At 37.6% G+C, this 21,271-nt stretch overlaps 1 protein-coding gene across 2 annotated transcripts in view; it reads right to left on the bottom strand.

Moving 5' to 3' along the window:
- ptprn2 (protein tyrosine phosphatase receptor type N2) overlaps window positions 1-21,271 on the bottom strand; it is a 243,530-nt gene that overhangs the window by 20,658 nt on the left and 201,601 nt on the right. For both annotated transcript variants that reach the window (XM_059533291.1, XM_059533301.1), the window contains 2 exons: window positions 7,896-8,111; window positions 3,830-4,042 (listed from right to left, as the gene is read on the bottom strand). In XM_059533291.1, the coding sequence (XP_059389274.1) occupies window positions 3,830-4,042; window positions 7,896-8,111 (429 nt within the window). The remainder of the gene's footprint in view (window positions 1-3,829; window positions 4,043-7,895; window positions 8,112-21,271) is intronic.

Genomic DNA, 21,271 nt, shown 5'->3' with positions numbered 1-21,271 from the left:
TATATAAAAAAAAACAGTTGGGCTGCTTAATATTTTTGTGGAAACCAGGAGAGGAGTGTTTGATAAACAGAAAGATAATATTTTAAAATTGAAATATAAATATTTTGTAACATTATAAAAGTCTTTATTTTCAATTTTCAAAAAAAAAACAAAACAAAAAAAAACTAAATTTACTCAGCCAAACTGTTGCACAAATACATGATTAATAATGCACAAGAATAATTAAAAATCTCCTGCACAATAATCTTACTAAGTCATGATGTCTTTTGATCTCTATCTACCTTAACTTAATAACAAACAAAGCACTAAACTATTAACAGACATAAACCATGATAGGCTGTTGCACTTAAAATGTTCTCATCCTTGAAGTTATATATCACAAGAGAAACAAATTACCCAGCAATCAGTTTACTTCACCAGTTCATCCTGAGTGCCGTGAGCAGACAAATGACAACTGTAAGTGGCCACATAAGGCTGTTATGAGGACAATTTGTTCTTCTCAAACATTTATCTGACCTTCTGGACAGAAGTTTTTCTTTTTTTTTCTCCTTTAGATTTTCTTGTGTTTTTGTTACAGATGGTTGATGGAGCATCTGCCCTATGTGTGTGTGTGTTTCTGAGACCATATGTAACAGTAACTCTCTCTATTTGCCTTCTCTAATACCTCCTCTATTAGCAAGATGGTGCGTGATTTAATCAGAGACAGAGGGATTTGGCAACTAGCCAACCATTTAATCACTGAAGTACTTCTCCCTGACAGACAGCAGACCCTTTTCTCTCCATTCACACTGAAAAAAAAAAATCACTGCATCACTTCTTTAAGCAATGTCAAATAAGCACTAAATACTGCAGGATACTACTGGCTTTCAAATGCACACACTTAAACACATTTCATATTGAACATATAAAGGATTTGCTGCTCTACTCCAAAAAAAAAAAAAAAAAAAAAGACAAAACCTGCCTCTCTCTCGCATTATCTTTCACCATGTCCATGCTGCACGTATGAATAATAATAAAGTGCAGTGGAGCAACAGCAGTGAACTGCGGCGCTGTCCAAGGTTCTGAATTAGTTCTTCATGATCCTGCAGTAGCTATATATAATAAAAAGGTCAGATATCTGGGCTAAATCTCACAGTGTGTCCGAAATCGCACACTGTCTGAATAGGTACTACATTTGAAATTGAACTTACTATGCGGCTGTTAAAAAAGTATGTTCTATTTGAACCAAATTGTGGTGATGCTGACCTACAGTGCCAGTAGCATTGCTTTACTGCCATTCACAGATCCTCTCCTATGGCCTCATGGGATAGTAAATTGTCCATCAAATGCACACTTTAGAATCTCACAAGTAATAGGTCAGCTGGGTACTTTTCGCCTACTGGTTCTTGGATACTTTGTATTTGGACATACTACTCTTATGGCATATTTGTTTTTCGCATTCTATATAGAGAAGTTCTTGCTATTGGGTGCAATGTCAGACTCTTAAACCAATTAAATGTCATAATATAGGATTTAAGCCTCACATTTTATGTACACAAAAACATGCATATCTGACCCATTTAAATGTACAGAAACAACATCTGTAATAATGTATTTAAATAATTAACTGTATTTTCATGTGATTAAAACTATGTAAAGATGGTGAAAGACAAAAGGCAGTTTTGGAATATGAATAGATCTCATCTTACCATGTGGTAGAAGATGGAAATCAAATACAAAGTATATATAAAACCAAAGAGAAAAAAGCTGTAGGATTGTCAGTCAAAATATGATGGCAAAACAAGGTGCCATTATAATGCTGGGCAGCTCAATGTGAGGCTGGGCTATGGAGAATGTATTCTCTAGCTTCACTCTTATCTTTGGGGAGGGATGAAAACGGATGCCTTATAGCAACCTGACATACTGAGAGATTACGCTATCAGAATAGTTATTATTTCATAACCCGTCTTTGATTGCACCCATTGAGAGATGGAAATTGACCAAGCAGTAACCTGACAGTACATTGCACTAGCTGTTACTGCAGTCATTGCTTAGAGATGTGATTTTGAGGTTTTCTGTAACACATTGACATTTCTTATCAATATGGATTTTTCATGGCTGATGTTGACATCTTACAGAGCAGTGCCGATGGTCAATATAAAGCCAATACATAAAATATCAAACTATGTCATAAAAAAACGCTGCTTTTTTTAGGACATAATATTTACAAAAAAATTTTTTTTACAAATAAAGAAATATTTTAAAAAGGAACATAACAAATAAAAATAATAAATAACAAATAATAAAAATGTATCATATATTCAAATGCATATTTGCTGAATACTGATGATATAAGAGTATAATAGTGTTCACTTTTCTCTCGCTAATAAGTCAATTTTGTTTAACACTACTGTCTAATAATTTATTAAAAAGAACAGTTAAATATATACAGCAAACTAACAAAGACAGAGAATGGGAGTTCCTGTGCATCAAAATAAAAGTCTGGGAGATGTCAAAATAAAAGACACATTGCCACTACGTCACGACCAAACAGTAAACTTACTGGTCGATGGTGAAAATTGGCAAATATCATATACCAACTACTACCTTTAAGCATTATTGCACTGTTCAGAATCCAATGTGCATTTAACATTGTGGGTGCGCATAAACATTTTCTATGGTTGCACATGAAAAAAAAAACAAGAAATCTAATTGTCTCTAAGGCCCTGTCCACACACACGGTTTGGGGCTGTTCGTCAACATGCAAACGCAGAAGCAGGTCACTGATAATGAACATTCTTGAAAACTCCTGCCAGGGTGAGGATTATTATTATTTTTTTTGGCTTGTGACATTGAGTATGTGCTGTTATCTCCGCCTACTGGAAACTTTTCAGGCTTCTGACTGACCAACATGGTTTTACGGTTGAGATTATATCGCCACCTGTTGGTTTGGCATGCTCTTGACAGTGCTTCAAAATGTGCGCTTGCGTTTTAATGTGGACAGAGATTTTTTTTTTAATAATAATAATAATAATAATACATGTAATTTGTAAGCGCTTTTCTAAGACACTTAAAAATCTTTTTTCTCTTTTTAAATGAAAGAAGGAAAAACTCAGTTTTTAAAAATACCCATATACGTGTGGACATGGCCTAACAGTCTATAAGAGTGAACTACCAAGTGTCTTACTATCCTTGCTGTGTGTGTATGAAGACAATATGCTTCAAAACAGCTGAAGAATCAATTAAATCATTACCACAGCGAAGTTCTGAATGCTTGAACAATTGCTTTGTAATTGTGTACACTTTAGCACATGCATTTGTGCCTAACAACGCACACGGTTTTATTATACTGCTGAAAAAAAACCCCTTAAACAATCACAATAAGGGACATCCATTACAGGAAAACACAATACACTAAATGAATCAACTCAGTGGCTGTCTTTTGCTCCACTGCTGGATGTATGATAGATTTCCTGCTCGGTAATGAACACAACGCTACCAGGCACCTATCAGTCTTTCCTGTCGAAGCTGTGCTGATATGAATAAAACAAAAGTTGGGGTGAAATTAAAACAATCCATTGTGTCAGAAAAGCCAGCGTCCATGGAGCCCTGCAGTCCCTTTCAGAGCAAAAACAAACCCAAAATCTGAGATAAGTGATTGATGTGAGATAGAGGTAAAGGAAAAACAAAGAGATAGAGGCAGGAGAACATTCATGTGTTTGGATATTTATGTTCATCTTGATTATGTATGCAACGACAGAGTCTGTGTATGGCGAGTGTGAGTAGTATAATGCACTGGATTTAATAGTCTCTGTCCTGTGTTCACGTAAGCATATATTAAACTGTTTACCAGTATCATGTGTCCAGTGGAGATGTCCATGTTGGTTTGGGAAGGCTCTTCACTCCAGGAGGATGTGCTGCTGCGGGCGGAGGGACTCTGCATCGGCCCATCACTGAACTGTGAGGACACGCTGTTAATGCGTGACGTGTGCGATGGGTGAAACACCTCTGATCGGTCTCCACGCTCTGATGTCTGCACCGCCATGCGCTGACGACAGAGATCCTATCGAGAATAATATATCTGTGAAGACATTTGCAGGGGAACCTCACAAAGCTGTTTTAAAGAGTAAAATGATCAATCACACACGCTACAGCATCAAAGCACTGGTTATTATGTTTAGAATATTATAATGGGTATTTATATAAGAAAATCATATGAATGCAAACTGATACCACATCAGCATTCTGGATCAAATAAACTCTGTTTCATTTATCTCCACTTTGCATCTCAGAGTGGGTTCATTATACATCCAACAACACATTACATCACTGTCTGCTCTACAAGATGAAATCTTTCATCTGCATAAACTCACGACCCACCAGTGGAGCAAATAATTACTAAATGCTACCAGTCAAATTTAAACACAAGGTTCATAGATAAGGGATTAACCTTTAAAAAAATAATACATTTACATATATAATAAATCAAAAGCATGCATAATATTTGCTTACAGTATGAGAGTTTGTCATGAAACATTTAGTATTAGCAATTTAAGTCTCTTTCTCAGCATATAGTCACTGCATTTGTCAACCAACTGCAAATCCGTATATTTACTGATATCCTCATAACCTTAATGGCTACATTTCCATCACTCACGTCATTCAGGAATTATAATTCCAAGATTTTATCTACCATTTGTCTTGACTTCAACCAAATGAAACAAAGCAGCAGACTGAAAGACCAAAAGTAGAAACAAACAGCCTTTTGCTGTTTGCCGGTGATTTTTCAAATCACCTTCACCAGGATCAGTGACTATGAGGATCTCAGATGGATGTTTCAGGGTACGAGATAGATTCTCTCACAGATGTGTCATTAGATCCCTGCTAACCTGGCTCTCAACATATAATTGCTGTGAGCAATTATTCATAGAAGAGCACACAGAAAATGTCTGCATTATCTGACTGATATCACTGAAATAGAAGTCCTGAGATATTATGTCTGTTAATAGAAAAAAATACATTCGGGTGCGGGGCGCTATTCTTTAGGCCAATCAGAAGATGATGTGATACTCTCTGCCTGTCAGTCATTTTGTGAATTTGATTCGGTAAGATGAGATCAAGATTGATTTTTGGAGGAGGGATTTTAAAAAGGGAGGAGGGCAGACTAAGCCAGTGGTGGAAGATAGTGAAATGGCTAACCACACTTAAAGCACTGTTAACAAAACAATTCTGACTACATGCATTCTATAATGTTTACAACGATTTACAAGGAATTAAATCCATTCTGAAAAGCTTCGAGCAACTATGTGCATTTTCTGGCAAATAGCATCTAGTTTTTTTGCTATAACACAACAGCATTTTGTAACATTTGAAAGCCATTTTAAAAGCATTAAAAGCTTCAATTTTATTGAGTGAAAAACTTTCTGCGAATTGTGCTCGGTTGTGATTATTTCTTCTTTCCTTAGCCTTCCTTTCATTTTATTTACTCAGAGGTGAAACAGCACAGACAATTACTTTTTGAAGGAGTTGCTAGTCACAACAGTATGACCCCATCTGAGATCAAATGTCCAACAGTTAAAAAAGCACCCAGATAAAAAAAGAGAGCCGAGTGAGTCTGACAGGGGGTCAGTGAGGGAGTGTGGGGATTGGAGCTGGAAGTTTAGTGCGTCTCACTAATGGAGCTCCTCAATGAGAGAAACCAGGAGGGAAGGTGGTGAAGGCTGAAACAGAGACCACAGAGCTCTAAAATCAGTCAAGGACTAAAGGATGGAGTCCACCCTTGACATTAATATCTGATCTGATGTCCATCATGAGTCATTCTGACTTAGAATAAGTAAAACTGCAAAAATATGTGCCAACTGCTAAAACAGTGCCCACTTCCTGATAAAATCATGTTCATGCCAGCCAGCACAAATAATGCATACATTTGCCTCTCTTATAATCAGTAAACTAATAAGTATTAAAAAAAATTACATTTTAAATTATTTAGCAAAAATATTGTGAGTAATTTCCAAAACTGATTAAAAAAAACAAAAAACAGGCTGAAACAGTAAATAAAGTGAAATGCAATGAGAAAAGTTGGGAGAATCACTCCCCCATCAAGGAGCAGTAAAAGCTGCAAATATATAAACTAAAAGTAAATTAATAAATACATGTTCCTTAACATTAACATTTGGTAAATGCTTTTATCTAAAGTGATTTTCAGCGTATTCAAGGTGTACATCATCATGTTTTCATTAGTGTGACTTTGATGTTGCTAGTGCCATGCTCTAGTCTAGCAGCCTTCACATAGTCCCTTAAATCAGTCCTAAAAATGATTTAAACTTTAATATCTAATTCTTTAAAGAAAGATTACTTTAACAGCATGTTTTTACTTTAAATAGTGTACATAATTATTACCTTTAATGTCATATGTCTTAACAAAAGTAAATTCTTTGCATGGTAACACAAATGGAACTAGTTTCCTTAATAAAAAATACCTGTTGGATAATGGTTTTTGTAAGTATGGTTAGAATGCAAGGGAGATAAAAACGGTCATGAATTGTATTGATGTAAAAGCATCAATAGCATTGAGAAACTACCGTTGATCTCACAACACTGACCTTTTCCAGATTTTGTAAATAAATTGCAGTCAAGTTACAGATTAGGGACTTATTAAATTTGCTCCAAATAGTAATTGTTTAAGCCTGTTCCACTTTTGAGTAAATATAAGTAAAATTTAAATAATAAAATAAGTCAGAGAAGTAGGAACAAAACCAAAAAGTATCTTTGCTGTACTCTATTACAACAAGAAAAAATGTAGAATAAGAAATTTGTTATATAATAAGGTATTAACAGGGAGAACAAAAAGTGTGAATATGTGTGAGTGTGTTTGATGAAGGAATAAAAATAAAGTGTAATAATGTGAGAGGGTGTGTGAGAGAGAGAGAGAGAGAGAGAGAGAGAGAGAGAGGAAAGGTGGGTGGCGTTGGTGCTGTGTGTGTGTGTGTTTTGATCTGCTACAGAATCATTGTGGCAGAACTATTTCTAATTGCATGTTTCACTGTAAGAGTCCCTGTGCACAAGACTGCATTCATTCCAGCTACAGCAGTTGGGTAAATCCCTTACAACTACACAGTAAGAGCCTGGTCTACGCCTTTAATCTTATTGGCTTAAAAAAAAAAAAAAACCTAAGCAACCTGGCAGATCTAAAGGGCCGAGAGCACTCGCAACAAACCACGATACGACAACGTTACACACAAATTAAAATCAATACAAAGTAATTAAAACCTGAAATGAAAACATAACAAAGGTGTCAATACATAATGTGTGACTGCCCCATAACAATATTGAGAAACACCGATTATTTTGCCACACTGATAGGGCCGACGTTAATGGAAGGGACTTCTCGACAAAGTGTGAGAGGTTTATTAAATATTGAAGGCGGGGGAGGAAGCCAAGCGCTTGCACCCTGCGATCCAGTCTCTTTGAGTACAGCTGAGCCCAACACAAAATCAATAAACCTTCACCGCAAGCCCTCCCTCCAGGAGCCGTGAAAGAAAGGTCAGACAACAAACTCATTTCCCTGCTAAAAAGGGCTCTGCCTCAATTAGGATTCATATTAAACACTGCTGTCGTGCAAGGACATCTGCGCCTGCTCCAATGGGTCATAATTAAGGAAAAGAAGCTTTAAATGAATTTCATTGCCTTTTTGTTAATGAGCTACAATAATTTTGGAACCATTAAGAACCTTTAATACACCTGGTGGGGATCGCAAATACAGAGTGTGTTACTCTGTAATGGTAAGTAAAAATAACCTTGGATGAGGACAACTTGTTCACTATATCTGGAAAAACAGAGACGCTTATTCATGTTAATATGCATGGGTGAATGTCAGAGAAAACATGATTGGCTGAAATAATCGGCCCGGCTCCTACCTGATAGGCTGCTGTGGCATCGTGGCCTGTGTAGCTTCCCAAACCAGCCAGCTTTTCTTTCAGCTTATGGTGGGAGCGATGGCGCAAGCAGTACAGAGCCCCCGACATCCCCAACACCATCACAATAAAAACCATGGAAACCACCACCAGAATCAAAAAGTTGCCTGGCTCCACTTGACTCTGTTTGACCACGGGGATGTGGTTCAGTTTGCCCCTCTGAAATAAGAACAGAGGGAGAAACTCGGATGAAGATTGTGAATTTAAAACAAGATAATGCATGCACACATTATATATACAATATGCAAAAATATTAAACACAACAATTGTTTTCAACATTGATAGTAATTATAAAGGGTTCGTGAGCACCAAATCAGCATATTAAAATTATTTCTGAAATATCATGTGACACTGAAGACTGGAGTAATGACTGCTGAAAATTCAGCTTTGCCATTACTGAAATATGTCATGTCTAAAACATTAATTAACAAACATATAAACATAAAAGAGTTAAAATTTTAATAATATTTTAAACATTTCAAAATGTAAGATATATATGTAAGACAAGATGTATTTATGATACATGTATGTATATCACCAATTGATCACAGTATAATGTCCAATTGGTGTTTTCATATGATAGTTTGAATTAGGCACCAAGATGCATATTGCTTGCAATTTTTACTAGCTATACACTGATGTAGATACACCTCAAGCGGACACTTGGGAAGTGAAGGCCCGCTCCACTCTTGTCTTGGCAGGTCGAAGCATGCCACCACAGAGCAATTAGGGTCAGTCCTCACTGTACCAGCTTGTTGCTAATTAGCCTCCAAGTCTTGGGTTTGGTCGGGATGGGGGAATTGGCTCAGACCTCCAAGTTAATAAAATGGGAGAGGGGCTAAGCCGAGGGGGAGTACCTAAAAGGTCCGAGCCCCACTAGCGTTCCACTGTAGAGGGGGTTGTCAGGCTTGTTAGCCCCTCGGGGGGAGGGCTGACAGCCGGGGCTAAGCTGCTGGGGGATTGGCGGCGTATTGTTTCCAAATGCCTTGTGAGGCTGAATAGACTGAGGCCTTTAGAATGGGGTTCAGAGTTTTTTAATCTGCCTCTATTCACATTCAGTGCTATCATACCAACTGACTGATCACAGAACTATAAGCCATGCAAGCAAAGCAAGATGCAAGCAAGATACATTTTTCTGATCTGTATTTTATAAACGATGACTATAATCTACGTCAAATTTGTTATTGCGGTACCAACATAACATATAGGAGTGTGAAGCACACAAAATAAAAGTCAAGCTCACTCCATTTAAACACATACTGAAAATCCCCCATATACTGGCTACACATTGCTGAAAATATTAGCACCTAAATGTGAGGTTTAGTAGTTTCCAAGGATTAGTAGCTACTTTTTGTGATTGTGGGCTTTTGTTGGTGCAGAAATGGTTTGCTTTCCACCCATCAAACATTGCATGGAGAGTGTGTAGAGAAGAGGGTGCATTCAGCTGGAATAGAATCCCCCCTCTCTCCTTCCCTCCATCCCTCTATAGGCTTAGCGCTCTCAATCGAATTACATGAAAAGATCTCTAACATGAAAAGCTGGCTCTGAAAAGAAAATTGTGCTTGGCTAAATAACGTCCGCAATTAATTATAACTAAATAGAATATATGCATTAGGCATTTGAGCAAGGGACTGGAAAATAGCGCAAAAAATTGAAAAATGTTGTCCTGAGGTAGTCTATTGCCAAATTATACGCATATTACAGTGAATGAAAAGACACTACGAAAGCGAATCATACAGCATAAATATATATAATGAAAATAAAATAAAGCACCTACATCAAAGCAAGGTCGACAAAAAAAAATATTTTGTGTTATATGTACATAATGACTGCATTGCAAAAATGTTTCGTATGATCTAAATATATTATTTTGGAGCATGTACAAATTACATATGTAGTCGAAAAAAAATCTCAACATCACTAAGGAATTATTAGTAAAATAATAAGAGAAAGAAATAACCATTCTATGGCATACCTTCTCTTATTTTAAAGAAGACAGGAAAAATTTTTAAATGCAATACAATGACTCTACACAGTATGTTGTTTTGTGGAATTACCTAAATCTTTACTCTCAAAACACGCAAAAATAATATATCTCTATAAAAGAAAATAAACTGAAAATAAGGTGTCAAAATAAGGTGTCAAATCTTCTCCCTTCCTACAACACATTTAGTTTTATAGTAGAAAACCCGCAAAAACACAGTTTACTTAAAAGCAGAGAAGAAGAAAAAGACAAAGAAAAATGGGAAAAGGGAGGGAGAGAATCCTTGATGCTTTTATGGTTTCGTTCTTCTGTAGGGAATAAATTGTACTTGCAAATTTCTGATTCACAGGAGTACTGAAAAAAGACAGACATGTTCACATCAAGCTTTCTCTCAAAAAAAGTGCTAAGATTCTCATATCCTCATCTGAAGTAGAAATACAAAGAATTATGTGGGTATAAATCTATAAAAGTATCTAGAATTACACATAAATTTGCTTCAGTGAAATTTTTTTTGTCTTCATTTAAATATATAATAAGAATTTAAAATAAACAAAAGATAATGGGAGAAAAAATTCCAGAAAAAAAATTATATGCATAAAAAGTAAATAAATGAAAAGCAAGACATAGCAAGAAGAGGAAAAATATGTTACTGGGTGAGATGTGTTTCTGGATTAATGAGTGTGTTTGCACGGTCATCAGATATTTCTTATCCTCAGCTTTAGCTAATAAATCTCTTGACTGAAACTTTACCACACTTAATTTTTTTTTACATCTTCATACATGTACATTTTATAATGAGCGATTAAACAAAATTTGTAGAACAGTGAATCAGCATCCATACAAAATAACACTTCAATCCAGGACTACTGTCCAAACCAAGGTAAAACATAAATTTAACACCTAACAAAAAAAACAATGTACGGCCAGACAAATATCACTGATAGCAATAAAAATTTTTAAGCAATCTGTATGTATGGAGTTTTGATTTTCAAGTTATTTTACCCCCTCTTTTTTCATTCTTTAAAGGACAGAAGATAAACAAAAAGATTTGTATATTTCAGCAAGGACAAAAGGCAGATTTGAGATGCACCGGCTGATTTAAATCATTGAGGGAAGGGATGGGTGGAGGAGAGACTGTGATGGGTGAAAGGTTGAGACAAGGGCCGCCCATATATCCTTTCACTATTACACACAATAATCGCTCTGCCTTAAAACCATCCACTCCAATCTCAGCTCTATAGATCTTAAAAATAGGAAGAAAATAATAGAATAAATGCACTGAATTAAAAAACTATACACAAGCATCATGCTCATGATCCTGAACAAATTAACAATTTAATTGACTATATTTTGCACAATACAAAACTACACTAAAAATTGTATTAAGTGAGAAAAATATGTTTGTTAAATATAGAAATACAGTCTAAATTGCATGCCCTCATCCTTTTGGATAAATTCAACGTTAATTTGTGCATTAGGGGATATATGTAAACGCATTATGAATTTAATTATATCTTGCATTTCACTAACCATTTCACTCAAGTCAACGTTTTAATGTAAATTAGAAATTAGACATATCCAATGTTTAAAAATATTAACATTAAGCATCAAGCTGAATATGTGGAATAAGCCTACATTGAATCTCTGATTACTGAAATTTGGAAAGTTTATACATTATTGATCCACAGGACGATTGGAACATTTATGAAAATAAAAATGTTCAGAGATAAAAAAAAAAGAAAAGAAAAGAAAAAAAACCTACTTATAGCCCTTATAAATTACCACCAAACTGCAAGAAGGTTTTTTTTTTCATTTATCCACCATCTACCCACCTATACATTTTTCTTATATTATTATTTATTTTTTGGCTCCAAGTCATTTGCAACTCGAAAAGACCCACGCTGACTGAACACACCGTTTTCAGTGCGATTGATATTCCCCAAAAATAAACAGCTAAACACCGATTCCTCCCTTTATAAAGAAACAGAATGGTGTTTCTGTTTGTACTCTGTACCATTTGCTCAGCTCTTACTACCACTCTACACTGACTCACGACCCAGATCAATTACATAACGGTCTGCAAACCATCTCAGCCATCAAATCGCACGCACTATACACGAGCTTCTATCAACAGAAGCGTTTTAAATGAAAAGCACGATGAAATGTTTCACGCTGTAGCACCGCCACGTAAGTCTTGCAGGACAGTGTCACTCTCATTATCAGTCCAGATGCATCCGGATGCGCAATAAGTTTTAGGTGACGCTTAATGGTGCTTTCAGAGCCTCGTAACATTTATTTACCGACCATTATACATGCGCATCAACAGACAAGTGCACGTCCAATAGATAGTTACCTAGTTCCATTGTCGGACAGCGCGCGAGTGATGCTTTTGAAGATCCTATTCCGCAGATGTCCGACTGGCGACTGCAGCCTCCTTTCGCAATCCCGCTAGCTAAGAAAAGTTTTAACCTCCCCATTCGCGTCCACCTAAACAAAAAACCGTCGCTGCTCGAATACTTTTTTTTAAAACAGAAACGAAGAAGAAATAAAAAACAGTTTGAAAGAAAAAGACTGAGGCAGCGCGGGAGAGAAAAAAAGAGCTAAATCATCCGCCACATTTCCCAATGACTTATAAGAAGCTGCAGTGGGTTGTCTTGTCCTTTGAATGATCATGTGCTACTGAAAAGCCGGGTTTTTTTCACGGAGCCCCTCCTTATATTCAGCGAGACTCGAGTCGCTGTCTGGAGCACATGTCACATCCACTGGTTGCTATAGCGATGCCTCCACATGTTGCCCACAGCGCGCGGGCTGCAGGGCCAGCTTGAATGGACGGAGAGCTTGTCACTCATTTGTTCAACTATTCTGGATTTCTGTGCCTGCTGAATCGCTCGCGCCTGGATCTTCCCTAAGCTTTCTCCCACTTCTTTAACCCGTTATATCGCAATCCAAACTAACTAATGTTGCAACGCCTTCTGCCAACTACAGTCTGTACGAGCCAGACTATCTAAACACTGTCCTGCGTATTACCTTATTAATATAGCACACATGACTAGTATTACACATACTTAGATAATATGTATGCACACTTTTTTTATAATGTGTGTACTACCAGAGGAGGAGTTTGGTTTCTCTGAAGTATTTCCTCCTTCACTAGATTATTTCCTTTCCTTTGTTTGCTCAGAGTGTTAAAGATCTATTTATTCCTAATCTTACTTTTAAATTTAGTTTTGTTGGTGTAACCTAACCTAATATATTATGGTAAATTAACAATGTTAAGTAATATTTTTTATTTGAATTAAATCTATTAATTTAGATGTTTCCAATTTTTTTTCAAGATACTATTTTTTTTTCATTGCAGGGAAAGGAAACACTTTATAGTCAGTGAGACGAAGTAGTGACTAAATTAAAAAAATATATAATTTATTTTGTTCTTTATAAAAATGACAATTTTGGGGGAGTATTATGAGGTTTGAGGAGGGGAACAGCTGCAGCGAGCAGAGAGGGATTACCAAGTCTAACGAAGAGAATAGAGAGAGGCAAAAGAGGGGAGGGGGAGGCTTGTTTGAGTGTTTGTGTGTGTGCGAGAGAAAGCAATGCAAGCACTCAGAGAGGGAGAGTGTGTAAAAACTATACAACGTGCCCGTGAGGTGTAAGTGGCTGTGTGTGTGTGTGTTTGTGTGTCTGTAGGTTGGAGGAACTGGGGGTGGGGTCCCCGTCAAATGCAGATGACGAGTGTGCGAATGGGTCTTCGGTTTATCTTTGGTTTAAGCTGCACGCCTCCCTCCGTTGTCCCCTGCTTACCCCTCTTTGTCCCACAGCATGACAGCTGGAGTTGGCAGAAATGAGAGGGGAACAAATAAAGTGGTTCACTCGTTCCAGAATCTCGAGATCAGATAAACAGACCTCAGAGTTAGCAACGGCCAGACATACTTCCACCTTTAACCTCACCTTGCTTTATTTTCCTTTCTTGCTGCAAGAATCTGGGCGTGCTGTAGTGGATGACTTGTATACAATATGATCTTCGACATGGACAAACTGCACACAAGCCTAAAACCACAGAATGCCAAGATAACCACAACCTACATATCTCACATTTATTCCATCATTATTATTTTTCCTGTATCCACTTTATGACTATATTTGTGTAATAAATTCCTGCAGGAATGGGACATCTGTGTCCTAATATGCATTGAATCATTACTTCACAGCTTCAACCGATGATGCATCAACCATTTGTGCAATTTTCTAGAGAACAAAATCTGGATGACTAACCTCACTTCCATTTCTTACAACACACACACACACACACACACACACACACACACACACACACACACACACACACACACACACACACACACACACACACACACACACACACACACACACAAAGCTGTTTAAAGAGTGATATGTGAAATTACCAAAATTTTATGTCACCAAAAATACAATATAATTTGTCAACAAGGACTCACTTGTAAACCTAGCAACATAGCACTATATAGACTATATAAGAGAAAAAGCACTCCATGTCTTCAGGCTGTAAAGAGTCCTGTGGTGACTGACAAACAATAGTATAATCACTTGATGTACTCACTTGACCGTGGAGAGAAGGATAGAGTGATGTTGAACAAGCATCTGGATAGAGGGTAAAGTCAGGCTGCCTAAACTATGCCTCCATCCGTACACACAGCACCATCTGTCAGTGTCTTTCCTCAGGTATAACCCTCGGTCTCAAATGTAGATGCTTGAACAACGTATAGTTAATGCAGACTTCACATAGGTGGTTATTTAAGAGTTGGAAGGTTATTTGCAAAACTGCTTATTTAACTGCTTATGTGAGGAGTCATACACGTTGGCAAAACCATATTAAAAGTTTACAACCCAAACCTAAACTTAACTATAATTTTAATAAAAAAACAACAACTACAACAACCTTTCTTATGATCCAAGTCATATGATATAATAAGATTTTGCCATACTGTATTAAGTTGGCATTAAAGAGTGCTGGCTATAATAGTGTAACATGTGGTCACATCAGTAACATTTTGTATAACAGTAAATGTGCAGCTTAGGCTGTTTCTTAGACAAAGTGTTACATTTTTTACAGGGGTACCAGTCAATGCTATATACTATATATGACTCATATTTTTAAGGACTGTCAATTGTTTCATCACTGAAATCATGTTTTCAAATGTAAATTAGTAAGACGCATGTGTATTTTGTGTAAAACAGCACAAACATCACCAACGTCTTGCCCTCCATATATGTTTTATTCTTAATATCTGTTTTACCTCATGATTTGATTTTCTTTTTTAGCTTCCTTTTTAATGTTACTTTGTAGCTAACTCATCAGTATACGTTGTGTGTTCTTGGTTTTGATCATGTTATATACACAAGATAAGTCTACACAATTTTTTTTTGCTTTTACTGTACTTTGATCACTAGCTTTAAGGTAATTTTTGCTAGCTTTAGCAAAATTTTGTGGACAAAAAGAATTCCATTGCCATTAGTTCAGCTCCCAGATAGCATTTTCAAACCAAACAGCTTTCTGTCAGTCAATGTGATGAATTAGTATGACAAATTTGAACCTGGTGCAAAATCTGTGATGGGAAACCAGTCCCCCTCAAATGAAATTCCCGACTGCATATATTGCTATTGAACTGACTAAATTTCAACCACAAAAATTCACTCAAAAAACAGTAAATGTGACTGCAACTTAAGAAGAAAAAGTAGCATATAGTCAAATAATTATTTGACTCAGCAATCCTATATGAAAGACTGGGAAAACAAGCATTTGCTTAATAAATCTCCTGTCTGTCAGAGCATTTTAACACTTTGCATTTTTGGCTAGTTTTAGAACATGAATCTACTTCACCACTGATGAGCCAACATCAGGATGCTGTGTGACATTTTCAGGGCATTTTGGAGTGAATTAACTTTACATTTACTTCATGGATGAAAGAGATTTTGTGGAGGGGAGAAGATGAAAAAACCCATCTCTAATCCACGCTGAACACTGGCGCACTAATTGGCGAGCGCTAACATTTGGCTCGCTATGTCTCATACATATATAAGGCTTAAAGGACTAATTTAGGGAGAGATATGTGTCGGCCATGTCGCTGCAGTCTTTGCTGTAGATTAGCTTGTTAAAATAAGCTCCCTCATTGTCTGAATCTAGGCTAGAGCTAGACCCATGCCAGACGGTTCAAAGCTATGAACAAGCTAGCGATCAAGGTAAATGCTACGCTTGTCATCTTGTGTATACGGATTCAGCATGATCAAAACACAACACACAACATACACAGCTGACTTAGCTACAAAATAACATTGAAACACAAACCAATAAAGAAAATCTAACCATGAGATGACAGTTACTAAGAATAAATCTTCATGGAATATGGAGAGTAGGATGTCAAAGTAATATGGGTGCTGCTTGTATTGTTTAACACAATATAAATATGAGTCTTACTAACATTGAAACATTCAGATACACATTTTCAGTGGAGAAACGACTGACAATCCTTCAAATTCTTAAAATGATGTGGTATTGACTGGAACCACTGTGAAAACATCTATTCTACAAATTTTACAACTTTTTGCCGAGTCATAAAAACTCTCTAAGCTGCGCAATTACTGTTCCATGCTGCTGCTGATCTGGTTAGAAATGCTGACTCACGTTTCAGTCCACCTTACTCGAAGCTGCTCGGGCCAGGGCCAACAATTAAAGTATTCCCTTAATGCCCATATCAATACTTCTGATAGGCTCCCTTTAAAGTTCAAGAGTAATGGATTTCATTAGGAACATTTTACTCTCAGGGCCGTCAGCTGTAGTTATTATGTTGAACTCTATTAGCAGTTCTTGCTTTTTTAAAGACATGCTTGGAAGCCACTTTGAAATGAGATATGATGAAATGTTATGATGGAATTGCAGCACATTGGGCATTTAGGACATTTCAAACATCAGATGGAAGGCTATGATGAATCTGCTTAAATGTACAAACATGCATACATTTTTTTGTGTTATTTTTTATTGCTTCTTTTGTCCCTTACTTTTCAGTTGTACCTTAATAGATTTATGAAAACAACAAAACAATTATAATCTGTCCCCTACAAAGAATCTTACAGATTATGTATTTGGAGCATGGAAATCCCTTCAGTTTTAAACACCCCCGCACCCCCGAGTATAAGGTGCCACACTCTCTGTGTGGTGCCCTACTTTTAAGTGACGTGACATTCATGCTCTGCATTTAACCCATCCGAAGTGCGTGCACGCACACACCCGGAGCAGTGGGCAGCCATTTATGCTGCAGCACCCAGGGAGCAGTTGGGGGTTCGATGCCTTGCTCAAGGGCACCTAAGTCGTGGTATTGAGGGTGGAGAGAGCACTGTACATGCACCTACAATTCCTGCCGGCCCAAGACTCGAACTCACAACCTTTCGATTGCAAGTCCGACTCTCTAACCATTAGGCCACGACTTCCCCTCAGTGTTAAACTGTGTTTAAAAGACTATCTGTAATTGATAAACACCACTTTAAACTTAAGCATTACTTTTGAGGTTAAAGAGAAAGCCCTGTTTTAAAAACCTTGCACAGAATCAGAGCAGCCTATTGCTGAAGGTGTCTTATGCCTCCACTAAGAGTCTGTCAGATGCAGTAATTACAGACTGCTGCTCCACCACTGCCTCTCAAACCTCAAAAGACCAGTGACCCAAGTACTGCGATCTACCTGCTGAAGAATTTGGAGAGTTTCACAGAACTTATTTCTTACTGCCATTATGTTGCCATAGATGAAATGTCTTCACTTTATGGGTCAAGTCCTGCAGTTACATTAAAAGCAATCACTGAAAGTCTAAAAGTGTAAAAAGAAAGATTACTGTGATGTCATTGATGATAGGTCAAGAGATGTGAGTGGTTAGCGGCTACGACCCATAATTCATCTATGCCCACAAGAAAATTATAGAATGAAAAAAAAACATTGCCCAGAAGAAGCTACTTTGATCGCACAGGTACAGTGTATTCTAGTCCTGACTCATTTCACATTTGTACAAAACTTGATAGTATTTTTTGCACATAGGGACAGCAACTGGCTACATCTGTTGCATTTACATCAGTGTGATGCCTGATAAATGTGTTTTGTCCCTGACAAATAAATAAATAACATGAAATGACAACAAATTGGAGTTGGAGTCATATTTGCAAAACTGCAACATGGCCAAAAGTATGCGTAATGCACATCCTGTAAAAAAAACAAACAGATTTGGCTATTCCAGTTAAAAAAAAAATTTTCAAAACTTAATGCACAGACACAGAGTTGTGAAAAAGTGTTTGCCTCCATTTTCTGTTTTTAAGTATCTCATGCTAATTATTTTAAGAAATTAAAACAAAATCTAACATAAAACAAAGTAAACAAACAAATTTGTTATAACATTATCAAAAGTGATAATGTTATTTATTGAAATATAAAAGTCATCTAATAGAAATTGGGCCTTTTCCCCATACTTCACCCCCCTCACCGAAAACAATGCTACAGCCAGTTATTAGACTTTGAAATGTGTGTTCAGTGTCAGAATGTCTGTTTTTGTTCTGATCTGTTATTTCGCCCACTGCAAATTTACCCAATAGTATTTCAACACCCCGGTTTGCCACTTGATGAAAAACACAGCAGCCATAGAAGCTGGCAAATTAACTGGGTCAGAGATCACACAATCTACCAGACCTAAAAGCTTTATGACCAGAGGCATATTAAAAAACAGATAAATCAACTCATCAGCTTACAGCCGTAAGGCTTGTCACCTTCCATTTTCAATTGCACTCATTCCTGTTGAGTGTCCTCAATCTGGCAGCTGTCAAGTCTGAGCAGGAGGCGGGAGAAACAGCTCTCTCCAATATTTTGAATTTGGACTGCAGTACCCATTTTAACCACTAACTGTCAACATTACATACTGCATCTTTAAAAAATTTCAACAGCAGGAGGTTGGTTAAAAGGTCTAACACAGTAACACTTCCTGTTTGTTGTTGGCGTCTGTACTACGTTTGAGCTCCGTCACTATATTCTTTTTATCGACCATATTATAGACCATCGTTTCCGTTTATATAATGTGTGAATATATACTCTATTGTATTCTACAACAAAAACAATCAGAGAGCCTCGTTATCACTAGTTTTTTTTTTTATCTCCTGGGTCCGCTATTAGTTTATAGCCCGTTAGCATCAGCGCCGTGGTTGCTGCTAACTGTGCTTACATTCCTAATACTCTATTCACACACATTACCATTGCTGTACTCACTGTTACTTGCTTTAATGGCGGATGAATGTCTACCTGATTGCAAGTGAGGACACGTTCGCAGCTCGAGCTCGAGGCCGTGGAGAAGCAGATTCGTGACCTGGAGGTGAGGCAGGCCCAGCTGAGAGAGTGGAGAGCCGCGCTGGAATCATCCCGGGCTGACGCTCACAAGTCCGGGGTAATTATACAGCGCGCTGCTAACAGTCCCACCACGTCTACTCCGTGTGTTTCTCTGCACAGGCCCGGTGGACCCAGGATGCGATCTTCCCAGATATCCTTCACTCCGGCACCGGGACACCATGGACCCTGGGTGCATCCACAGTGGAGGACGCGAGCCAGGCCCCGGGCGACGACTTCTCCCCCTCCGATCTTCGAGATCTCCACCCGGAACCGCTTCGCTCCCCTCAGCGAGATGGGACGCGACGCTGTGATCATCGGAGACTCCATCGTCCGACACGTCCGTGCTACGTTAGCCGAAGGTAAAGTACACACTCATTGTTTCCCTGGTGCTCGTGTTCTCGATGTTTCTGCGCAGATCCCCGTGATCCTGAAGGTCGACGAGAGCCCCAGAGTGGTCGTGCTTCACGCCGGGGTTAACGACACCACGCTGCGGCAGATGGAGGCGCTGAAGAGGGACTTCAGGAGCCTGATCGAGACGGTTCGCAGCATGACGCGGCGATGATCATCGTGTCAGGACCACTGCCCACGTATCGATGAGGACACGAAAGGTTCAGTAGACTTTTTGCTTTAAATGAATGGTTGTTGTCATGGTGTAAAGAACAGAAACTGCTATTTGTTAATAACTGGAATCTTTTCTGGAAGCGTCCAAGACTGTTTTGCGCTGATGGTCTGCACCCCAGCAGAGGCGGAGCGGAGCTGCTCTCTGACAACATCTCCAGGACACTTCGCTCCATGTGACTAGTAAGACAATTCTCAAATAACTATTATGATGACTTTTGTTCCACCCGCTTAAATGACAAAAGTACTTACACTGTAAAATCTGTTAAGACTGTGTCTGTTCCCCGAATAGTGAGGTCAAAATATAAATTTAATGTAGGATCTAGAAAAAATCTTATCGTGATACTATACTATACTGTGTATAGACCACCAGGGCTGTATACAGAATTCCTAAAATTATTTGCATATTTCCTCTCAGACCTTCTGGTTACAGTTGATAAGGCGCTAATCATGGGAGATTTTAATATTCACGTTGATGATACAAATGATGCATTAGGACTTGCGTTTACTGACCAAATAAACTCTTTTGGAGTCAAGCAAAATGTCACCGGGCCCACTCATCGTTTTAATCATACACTAGATTTAATTATATTGCATGGAAGAGATCTTACCGCTATATATATCGTACCTCAATGTGATGATGTTACAGACCATTTCCTTGTATCGTGCATGCTGCATATCACTGATATTAACTATATGTCTCAGCATTAACGTCTGGGCAGAACTATTGTTCCAGTCACCAAAGACAGATTCACAAATAACCTGCCGGATCTATCTCAACTGCTATTTGTACCCAAAAATACACATGAATTAGACGAAATGACTGACAACATGGGCACTATTTTCTCTAATACATTAGAAGCTGTTGCCCCAATCAAATTGAAAAAGGTTAAAGAAAAACGTACTGTGCCATGGTATAACAGTAATACTCACTCTCTCAAGAAAGTATCTCATAGTCTTGAAAGCAAATGGAGAAAAACTAACTTGGAAGTTTTTAGAATTGCATGGAAAAACAGTATGACCAGCTATAGACAGGCTCTAAAAACTGCTAGGGCAGAGCATATACACAAAATCATAAAAAATAACCAAAACAATCCAAGGTTTTTATTTAGCACAGTGGCTAAATTAACAAATTACCAGACGCCACCTGATTCAAATATTCCACCAATGTTTAATAGTAATGACTTTTAAATAGTAATTTCTTCACTGATAAAATAGATAACATTAGAAATACAATAGCTAATGTAGATTCTACAGCATCTAACACTTCAGTTTCATCCATCGCACCCAAAGATAAACTGCAGTGCTTTACAA

This window comes from Carassius carassius, chromosome 3, assembly GCF_963082965.1.
Source record: "Carassius carassius chromosome 3, fCarCar2.1, whole genome shotgun sequence".
Lineage (NCBI taxonomy): Eukaryota > Metazoa > Chordata > Actinopteri > Cypriniformes > Cyprinidae > Carassius > Carassius carassius.
This window is presented reverse-complemented; position numbering and strand designations above follow the sequence as displayed.